We start from the raw sequence: 11215 nt of genomic DNA on the forward strand, positions 1-11215 counted from the left end.
TGTACCCTGTTGTCCGGAATAAACCCCGTTTGCCTGCACTCTTGGCTTGCTTCGCCTGCTTCCCGGTTCGCTCGCTCACCTACCACAACAAAGAGAGAGAGAGTTCTGTGAAAAGGTATGACTTAAAGCACTAAAAAGACTTCTGTCATCAGAGGAGCCAGAGGAGACATGGAATAAAAAGAAAAAAATTCCGAAACATCTGAAAAAATCTTTTCAAAAGCCACCTCCAAAGCAGACAGATATTTTTAGTCTCAATAATAAATGCATTGTGAATAAGAATTCCTCAAGCAGTCAAGTGAAGAATCCCCCAGAGGCTACACAATAGTTAGAGAAATATTTAAAATTTACAGTGTATCACATATTGTACAAAAATCATCAATGCAGGATCATTTAGCTAGTTTGTTACGGTTTGCCATCTTACATCCAGGGTGCACAATAAACTCCACAGATCTAAAATGTGTCCTTAAAGAAATCTGTTCTTCTGTCTCAACCCTGCATTTCGGACAACAGAACAATCCCTTAAACTTTGTTTATCCTTTCATGTTATGGATAAATGCACTGCACATAAAAACAGAGGTCACAGTAGCATACAGGCTTAATTGTGTCAATTGCATTTGTGTAACAGTTAGAGAAATAGATTCAAATTCTATAATTTTTGTCAATGTGGGGAAAAAACCGACTTCCGTGCTTGAACTCTTTAAGGATAAAGTTGAATGTGGTGACAACTTTGGGAGCTGTGAGAAATGCCATGGACAATTCAAAGTAGAAAAATGTTGGAAAAGTATTCCAGACATTTTAATCATTTACGTGTGCCATGCAGGGTTATTAAAACCCATTCGTACCCAAGTTAAATCCCTTTAGTAGATGGCAAAATACAGACCTATAGGTTAAAATGTATTTCATGTCATACAGAGGAATCATCCAGACATGGACATTACTGGTCATTATTATTTGAAGAGAGTAATTGCAGAATCAGAGTTAATGATCTTAATATTTGTTTAGAATCAGTGTCTAACATGGAAGACGAAAGAAGTGGTGTATTGTACTTTTATGAAAAAGCAACCCCTTCACAGCAAACTAATTGCTTAAGTAAAGAACATAAGAACATAAGAACTATACAAACGAGAGGAGGCCATTCGGCCCATCGAGCTCGCTTGGGGAGAACTTAACTAATAGCTCAGAGTTGTTAAAATCTTATCTAGCTCTGATTTAAAGGAACCCAAGGATTCAGCTTGCACTACGTTATCAGGAAGACTATTCCATACTCTGACTACACGCTGTGTAAAGAAGTGCTTCCTAAAATCCAGTTTGAAATGTTCTCCCGCTAATTTCCACCTATGGCCACGAGTTCTTGTATTGGAACTAATGCTGAAGTAACTATTCGGTTGAACAGCATCCAAACCTGTTAGAATTTTATAGACCTGGATCATGTCCCCCCTCAGTCTCCTTTGCTTGAGGCTGAACAGATTTAGCTCAAATAACCTTTCCTCGTATGACATTCCTCTAAGACCAGGAATCATTCTTGTGGCCCTACGCTGCACCTTTTCTAAGGCCGCTATGTCCTTTTTAAGATATGGTGACCAAACCTGTACACAATATTCTAGGTGAGGTCTCACCAAGGAATTGTATAATCTTAGCATTACCTCCCTTGACTTAAACTCCACACACCTGGAGATATACCCCAACATCCTATTGGCCTTTTTTATTGCTTCCCCGCACTGGCGAGAATGAGACATGGAAGCATCAACATACACACCAAGGTCTTTCTCATAATCAGCTACCTTTATTTCAGTAGGTCCCATAAAATACCTGTATTTTATATTTCTGCTCCCTACATGGAGTACCTTACATTTGTCTATGTTAAATTTCATCTGCCAGGTGTCAGCCCAGTCACTAATTAAATTAAGATCCCGCTGTAGCTGCTGAGCCGCTAGTTCAGTGTAGTTGTATATAAAAAGCAATCAGTGAGTTCTAGCATAAGGTGTACGTCTAAATTACCAGATTCAGCACATAATGACTTTACTGAAGATGTCAATGCAGCTCCTATATTATTTTTTCTTAGATCTACCAAAGCTTTTCATCTATGTTATTGCTGACTTAAACATGCTACAGCCATGTCACCTTCTAAGCACTTGCACAATGCATGTACTGTATTGTTAAATACAGTGCCTGTAATCACAAGGTCGCCGGTTCAAGCCCAGCCTCAGCACGTCTGCGGGTCCTTGAGCAAGACCCTCAATCCCCAGCTCCCTGGGCGCCGCTACGGGTGGCTGCCCTTCACAGACAGCTTGCTCTACAAAGAGCAAGTTGAGGGAGGCGTAAAAACAATTTCCCCACGGGGATCAATAAAGTATCAATTATAATTAAATGCTGGATCAATCAAAATTAACAACACTATTCAGCAATATAAAATATCAGAAAGTTATATCAAGAATGTGATAGGAGGTTTATTTTCACAAACACTGTCTGCAAATTTTCTTTCAGGTGATTTGTTTTATCTTCATATTTATGTACATTTTAGTTGCACAAAATGTAACAACGTTCTGTTTCAGTATAGGCCAGAATATATTTTAACAGCAACAGAAATATCCCAAAAAGGATTTCTCGAGAGTGTCTGCACAAATCTCTGTAATACAGTTTTGTGCCAAAAATGTTTCAACTCTTTGACAGTGAGGACAGCAAACATTGCTCATCTTCCTCAATCAATTTTAGTTAGTTTAAGTTCCAAAAGCAGTGTAGCACCACAACGTTTAAAACTGTCTTCACTTTTTAAAGAACATTTATACACAATAAGAGCTGTGTTGCTGTGTTCTCTGACATATCCATATACTACAATTTATACAATAGATTCAAACAATGAATGGTGCCTGAATGATAATAATATTGTAAAATATTCCTTTGATGTCACAAAGTTAATCTCCAAAGCACATTTTTGTCTTCTGTCCTATGATGTCAGTGAAGAAGCAGTTTTAGAACAACATTATTCAACAGAGATATGCCATACCTGCACAGCTGACTGTGAACTGCAGTGTTCACTTCCAGTACATATACATATGCCCACAAAAGTCACACATCAAAAAGGCAATCTTTCAAAAGAAGACATTGACATTCTTAGAGGTGGGAAATGGCTAAATGATAGAATAATTGATGCATACATGCAGCTTCTACAGAACAAAGTCATGAGCACTTTAACAGTACCATCTATATTTGTAAGTCAAATATTACAGAGCCTTTACTGCAAAGATGTTGAAGTCTTGCCTAATCCACCTAAACACAAAAGTAACTGGTGGTGTTTTAATAATATTATTGTCCCTTTTAACATAAAATCATCACATTGGGTTGTTGTGTCCTTTGACATGCAGAATTTTACTAAAAATGGTAAGTGTATAATGATTCGTGCACGCATCGTGGATTCTTTGGACATATACAAAATGGAAATAAAACAAATTCTCAAAGCACTGCAAAAATTCTTAGTTGCCCAGTATCTCATACTGTACAATGATGTGATACAGTTACAATTTGAGATAGAAATTTTCCATAATTGTCCATTTTTTTAAAAACAGACAGACAGCAGCAGCTGTGGTTTATATGTTTCCTTATTTGCAAAGGCATTGTTGTTCGGTGGCAATTATACCATGCTTTCTGCAGAAGACAAGAGGAAAATGATAGAATATGAATTAAGAACACATAGTATTATACTACCTGATTAAAATCAAGATAAATCAAACAGAAACTTTTTGTTCTATTTACATAGTTATTCACCTTAAAAAACTAAATGACTTGCTTAATGGTTGTTTTTTCAAATAAATGGCTAGACCTATTTGTTACGACCGCCAGTATATTGTTCTTACTGTTTGGGTGTATGTGCTGGTGGTGGGATGGGTGTGTCTTCCCTGTGCAGGCCCTGCCTACTGCCATGTGTCCTTCCTCCCAGTGGATGATCACTATATTGTTCTGGCCTCCTGTGTTGGGATGGGTTGGCTGTACATGGGACCACTTCTAAAGCTTCGTCCGACGACACCTCGAGAGAGAGACCTGTTCTGTTGTTGTTTGTACATCTGTGTGTGAACTGACTTTTTGTGAATGACTTTCTGTTTTTCTCCTGGTTTTGGGTTAGACAGGGAGTGAGGGTAGATGGTGTATATTTCTTTTCTTTGGATTAGGTAAGTTAGTCTATTTTTCTTAATAGGTAGAGGTAGTTTTGTTTATTATTTTGGCCTTGTCGGCTTCTGAAGACTTTAACCACTTGGGACACAAAGAGCACTAATTAAATATACAGTAAACTTATCTCTGGTCTCATCCACTTTTGTATGTTGTGGCCCGGCCAAGACCGGCTCGTAACACTATTTACAATCAAAGCTTGTTGTGATGTTCTTTTAAATTTTTTATTTTGTCCCACTAACATTCCATCAACCAGGAACTTACAAAATCACAACTGAGAAATAATAAGTTTCTAGTGTGCTCCCAGTGGAACGAAATTAGGGTGTATTAAAATAACATTAACATAAACAAGCCACACTCACACCTGGGACAGGTAAAACTGACCATACTATACAGTAAGCTAAATACATGTGAGAGTGGTGTTCATTAAATTTATTACATATGCAGATGAAATACGACAATTAACAAGAAGCAGACCTGAAACATATTACATAAATCGGGAAGAGTGACTTTCTTACACATACATTGTGTTATATCTAAATCCGCATGGTGGCATGGACATAATTAGACTAAATTTAAGTCGTGCACGATTTAAAAAAAACACAGACCGGAGTAGCATGGAGCACTACTTTACTTGTTGCTATTGAAGGAGTCTTAGTAGAATGTACCTAACTAGGTTTGAAGCTGACACAATCCTTTAAATTTGTGTTATGCATGTACATTTGACCTATGTAAAATCAGGCCTAATTGCACGTTGGGGACACTATGTTCCAAACCCAGCAAACTTTTTGCTGACGCTTATTTGATAGAAGTGGCACTTGTTGCTATTCAAGGAGGCTTAGTAGAATGTACCTAACTAGGTTTGAAGCTGACACAATCCTTTATTTGTGTTTTATGCATGCACATTTTACCTATGTAAAATCAGGCCTAATTGCGCGTTGGGGGGACTAGGTTTCATATGGTATAAATGTTTGTGCAGTTCTCTTACTTTTTTTATCTTGGATGGTTAAAATTTACTTAAAATAAGTAAGGAAAGCTGTGTAATAAACAAAACTAATTTACGTATTTTAGGTATAAAATAAGGTAAATTTATAAGTTTCTCAATCTTTTTATACATTTACTTTTATTTATGATAAAATTTGGCGATGTAAGTATAATATATCACAGCACTTATTATTATTCTTGCACATAATTCACCATTCAATGGATTAATCGCCTATTAAAACCGAACTTTTATTTTGACACAATAAGCGCATATAGCGACCGGAAGTCTCCCTCTTATTTTTGCCAGCTTCACTGCTTAGCCATTATGTACTGCGCTTCTTCTGGCTTCCGGTTGTGCCTCCATTGGACGTCTGTCATATACAAGGTGACTTTGTGTATTTTTAAGGAATGTTTTTCTTGTTCATTTAGTTAGGCAGATCTGTGTTATGGATATTATTTAGTGTTTATAATTGAAGTTCTAACCTCCATTTTATTTTATAGTCGTTTTCAAGCGTTTCTCCTAGTGCGAGCTGTATTAATTTAGCTAGCTGAGCAGTAGACTGAGTAGTCGGGGCGGCTCTACCGAGGGGTTCAAACCAGATGAACGATAGGTAGCTTTTATCAAATGTTCTGGAATAATGCATGTCTTTGTGAATCTTTTGGTGCGAACGTCAATGAAACGCTGACGTAACTTCGTGACTTCTCAATAACCATAACATTGACTTGATAGGTAGTTATAATATTTTTGAAGGTCAGACACTGACTTTGATAATCGGTTTAAAAATGAAGCACTACATTCATCGTCTATTTGACATCCGCGGTATTTATAACGGTAATTTTTGTGTGAAAAAATTTATTTACATAAATAAATTTTAAAATGATTTAAAATGAAAGGGTTTAATAAGCCGGAATGCATGTGCTATTGGATTTTTCTCTGCATAACTGCAGTTCCTTCACAATGACAACCCTTTTCTCCATCTTTGGCAGTATGGCACTAAATCGCTTGTTCCAGCTATCTAAGTTGCTGCATTCTGCGATTTCTGGAACTCTGCGGAGGAACATCGGGATATCTGCCGTGGCCTTCAACCGAGCTAAGGACCTCGACCCTGTGCAAAGGCTTTTCTTAGACAAGATCCGCGAGTATAACTCTAATAGCAAGTAGGTTTACCTGCTATGTGCCTCTGACTGAAGAGTTTCTGATTTGCATTTTAAGCCGACATGAAATAGAAGCCTTATTAGACTGCCATGCTCGGAACTTAGTTCGGTCACTTACTTAATATCAGTAGATTATCAGGGCAGACTATGAAACACTGCTTTATTGGCAAATATAAAATGACACCTTGGGTATGGTATGTAATTAGTTGAGTTAGAGTTTTGTTTGTGATCAGGTAACTAAGGCTTGTTAAATATATGAACTAGATATATATATGTCTACAATATATTTAACTTATATTTTAATATTAAAAATTGGCCACTTTGCATATATTTACATATGCAGCACATATACGTACTTATGTTTGTCTGTTATGGGAAGTCATCACATATATTTACATATTTTTCATATATTGCACATATTTGGAAGTTATATATATATATATATGTGTGTGTGTGTGTGTGTGTGTGTGTGTGTGTGTATATATATATATATATATATATATATATACACACACTCACCTAAAGGATTATTAGGAACACCTGTTCAATTTCTCATTAATGCAATTATCTAATCAACCAATCACATGGCAGTTGCTTCAATGCATTTAGGGGTGTGGTCCTGGTCAAGACAATCTCCTGAACTCCAAACTGAATGTCAGAATGGGAAAGAAAGGTGATTTAAGCAATTTTGAGCATGGCATGGTTATTGGTGCCAGACGGGCCGGTCTGAGTATTTCACAATCTGCTCAGTTACTGGGATTTTCACGCACAACCATTTCTAGGGTTTACAAAGAATGGTGTGCAAAGGGAAAAACATCCAGTATGTGGCAGTCCTGTGAGCAAAAATGCCTTGTTGATGCTAGAGGTCAGAGGAGAATGGGCCGACTGATTCAAGCTGATAGAAGAGCAACTTTGACTGAAATAACCACTCGTTACAACCGAGGTATGCAGCAAAGCATTTGTGAAGCCACAACACGCACAACCTTGAGGCGGATAGGCTACAACAGCAGAAGACCCCACCGGGTACCACTCATCTCCACTACAAATAGGAAAAAGAGGCTACAATTTGCACGAGCTCACCAAAATTGGACAGTTGAAGACTGGAAAAATGTTGCCTGGTCTGATGAGTCTCGATTTCTGTTGAGACATTCAAATGGTAGAGTCAGAATTTGGCGTAAACAGAATGAGAACATGGATCCATCATGCCTTGTTACCACTGTGCAGGCTGGTGGTGATGGTGTAATGGTGTGGGGGATGTTTTCTTGGCACACTTTAGGCCCCTTAGTGCCAATTGGGCATCGTTTAAATGCCACGGCCTACCTGAGCATTGTTTCTGACCATGTCCATCCCTTTATGACCACCATGTACCCATCCTCTGATGGCTACTTCCAGCAGGATAATGCACCATGTCACAAAGCTCGAATCATTTCAAGTTGGTTTCTTGAACATGACAATGAGTTCACTGTACTAAAATGGCCCCCACAGTCACCAGATCTCAACCCAATAGAGCATCTTTGGGATGTGGTGGAACGGGAGCTTCGTGCCCTGGATGTGCATCCCACAAATCTCCATCAACTGCAAGATGCTATCCTATCAATATGGGCCAACATTTCTAAAGAATGCTTTCAGCACCTTGTTGAATCAATGCCACATAGAATTAAGGCAGTTCTGAAGGCGAAAGGGGGTCAAACACCGTATTAGTATGGTGTTCCTAATAATCCTTTAGGTGAGTGTGTGTGTGTGTGTGTGTGTGTGTGTGTGTGTGTGTGTGTGTGTGTGTGGTCTCTTATACACAGTGGCAGAGTTAGAAAAATTTTAGTGGGATGGCCAGGGTGGGACCAGAGGTTTTTTGGGGGTGGCATATACAGTTGCACTCAGAATTTTTCAACCCCCATTACAAATTAGGTTTATTGGCAAAATTTACAAACTTTTAGCTGTTTGCAATAAACACATCAAACAAGAACAATTTTAATAGCTCAATACAACTAATGTTGTTTCTCCACATTCATCACACAAAGCCACTTTTAATGACTACTGCAGTCTCAAAATTATTCCACCCCTTCATGTGGAATAATTTTTTACTATTTAGTAGAGCACCATTTTGCTGTTATGACCTTCTGCAAATGTGATGCATAGTCAGACACCAGGTTCTGGTGGTGTTCCCGAGGAATCTTAGCCCATTCCTCATGGGCAATGGCCTCCAGCTTGGGTTCTATGGAATTCCTCCAGAGATTTTTCCATGGGGTTCAAGTCAGGTGACTGTGACGGCCACTCTAGTATCCTCCAGGATTTTTTCTGAAATCAAGCCTTGGTAGATTTTGAGGTATTCTAGGGATCATTGTCCTACTGGAAGGTTGAGTGACACCCAAGCTTCAACTTCCTCACAGATGGCATGATGTTTTCTCCTAGTGTTTCCTAATACTTTATTGAATCCATCCTGCCTTCCAAACGCTGCAGGTTTCCAGTGGCAGAAAAAGCAAAGCAGCCCCAGAGTATCACGAGCCACTGCCATGCTTCACTGTAGGCAGGGTGTTCTTTTCAGCATATGCTTCATTCTACCTTCTCCAGATATTTCGCTGATTCATAGGCCTGAAAAGTTCCAGTTTAGTTTCATCACTTCACAGAACAGAATCCCCCTTCTTAGCCAGTCCAGGTATTTGATGTGTTCTATCTCAAGCACATATGATGCAACTAATAAGGCCTTTGATTAAAATTGTTCTTGTTTGATTTATTTATTGAAAACAGCTGAAAGTTGTAAATTTTGCAAATAAACCTAATCTAGCTAATGGAGGTTAAATAATTTTGAGTGCAACTGTAAATCTAAATATGAGTATAAGGCATCTAGAAAATAAGGGAATGTTTACAGTACTTAAATGCTATTACTCTACATTGTTAATAATTCAGGCAGTGGTGGAATTATCTAATACATATTTAATATATCAATTCCTTGCAGGTTAAGGTAACAAGCTTACACCAAGTACAATTTATGCATTACTACTGTTCTGAGAGCACATTTAGCTCAGCAGCACTATGAGTTCATTCTTTATATCATCATGGATACAGAGAAACAGTTGCGTAGTAAAATGAGTTTTTTTTTAATCAAAGTCTGACTTAACAAAGATGCACATATGACGGGACGGCCAATGGGATGCCCAGGTTTCAGTCTAGGGTGGCCACAGCCACCCCTTGCCACCCACCATATCCCGCGTTTAGTTATTTATTTTTCATATCATATATTCATATTTGGCTTTCAATATTTTCTACTTACAATGGGTTCATCGGAACCCCATCGTAAGCTGAGGAGCATTATATGGACACACATGGATTGCTGTGTATGTAAATATATATAAAGTGGCTAATTTTTAATATTTAAATATATGTGAAATATATTATAGGTATATGTCAAATATTTTTTTCTTCCATATGGGAGTGGTGCACAGATATATTTTTGCCTAATATTACCAATACCAACTTGAAGTATATTGTCTCAGTGTGTATATGTTAGTGTTGTAATAGATTTAAGCAGTAACATGCAAGCAGGAGTGTGGTTGTATTCCTCTATATCATGGCTGTAATTATCTTTGGCATTTGGCTTGCGGTCTTGTGCCTACAACTGAATCACAGTTGTGATGTGTTGGAGTACAACCACACTCCTCCTTGTGTTATTGCTTAAGTGAATGTGTTAATTTAGCACCATGGGTCTCGGAGAGACTATATTTCATCCTGGATGTATAGATGTTTACTGATGGACTGACAATAAACATTTATTGGACCTTTAACTGATAGCCAACTAACCGGTTGTGAAACTAATGTCAGTGACATTACTACTTAAGATCCTGTGAATGCGTGTAGCAGCAATATCTTATAATGCAGGTAGTGAGATCTCCGCAAAGTACCTTTAAATTTAGTGATTGTAATGATTTTCTAAGTGTTGTATGAGCAGATGAAATTCCACACCCTGCACTGTGGAAAACTGCTGATTGTTCAATGCAGCCACCTAGATTTTAATATACATCTTCCTCTAATGTACTTTCTTCCTCTAATTGATCGGCACCTATCAGGACCACAGGAGGTGTGGTTGATGCCGGTCCAGCATATCAAAAGAACCTGTCTGAGGAGATGACCAAACTCCAGCGCTTATATGGGGGTGGTGACCTCACCAAATTTCCAGACTTCAAGTTTCCTGGTGAGTAGGATTTTTTTTTATATATACTAGAATCTTTTTGTATTCAACCATCAAATAAAGGCAACAGGAGAATATGCCCACTGCATCTGTTAATATAGTCAGTGTGCTTCTCCCTCCCACAGAGCCCAAACTGGATGAGGTGGTGTCCAAGTGAGAAGATTTCACTGATTATGTTGTTCTGTCTTGTTATGTATATAATAAACTACCAAATGTAACATGACTTCAGGTTTGGACTTTGTCCTTTACAAACTTACTGTATGTTTCTCGGATCCGATTTCTATAAGCTATTCAACTGCAGTACATTTAAGTTCAAAGCTGTCCATCAGCCTTAGTGGTGCCACAATCAGGATATTTCTGGCTGCTTTCATGAAACACTGTGTCGATTATTTGATCATTCTTAGAAAACATGTAAGAAACATTTTGATACTGTTTTACACCAAGTTTCAGTACAAATGACATTAGAGGGAAAAGTATAGGCAGATCTTTACTGAAGACAATCATGGGGCTTGCCCCGTCCGCTCCACGCATCGACCCGGTATTGCAGTGTTAGGGCAGCGTGTGGCTCAGTGGGCTAAGCCTGTGTGCCTGTAATCACAAGGTCGCAGGTTCAAACCCAGCCTCGGCACGTCTGTGGGTCCTTGAGCAAGACAATTAACCCCCAGCTCCCTGGGCGCTGCTACGGGTGGCTGCCCTTCGCGGACAACTTACTCTACAAAGAGCAAGTTGAGG

General features: G+C 38.5%; 1 protein-coding gene across 1 annotated transcript; it reads left to right on the plus strand.

Annotated features, from left to right (window-relative positions):
• Positions 1-5452: 5452 nt before the first annotated feature.
• atp5pf (ATP synthase peripheral stalk subunit F6) lies at positions 5453-10706 on the plus strand. Its single transcript, XM_023790441.2, has 4 exons — positions 5453-5530; positions 6133-6303; positions 10362-10486; positions 10609-10706. Exons 2-4 carry the CDS (start codon positions 6134-6136, stop codon positions 10638-10640), a joined length of 327 nt encoding a protein of 108 aa, XP_023646209.1. The 5' UTR covers positions 5453-5530; position 6133; the 3' UTR covers positions 10641-10706.
• The last annotated feature ends 509 nt before the right edge of the window (positions 10707-11215 follow it).

Source organism: Paramormyrops kingsleyae, chromosome 16, assembly GCF_048594095.1.
Source record: "Paramormyrops kingsleyae isolate MSU_618 chromosome 16, PKINGS_0.4, whole genome shotgun sequence".
NCBI lineage: Eukaryota > Metazoa > Chordata > Actinopteri > Osteoglossiformes > Mormyridae > Paramormyrops > Paramormyrops kingsleyae.

What these genes read in the sequence shown, in the direction of transcription:
- atp5pf (XM_023790441.2), top strand. Translation starts at nt 6,134, where the DNA reads ATGGCACTAAATCGCTTGTTCCAGCTATCTAAGTTGCTGCATTCTGCG. An exon ending in GAGTATAACTCTAATAGCAA is followed by an intron (nt 6,304 to 10,361) that starts GTAGGTTTACCT and finishes GGCACCTATCAG; the next exon opens with GACCACAGGAGGTGTGGTTG. An exon ending in TCCAGACTTCAAGTTTCCTG is followed by an intron (nt 10,487 to 10,608) that starts GTGAGTAGGATT and finishes TCCCTCCCACAG; the next exon opens with AGCCCAAACTGGATGAGGTG.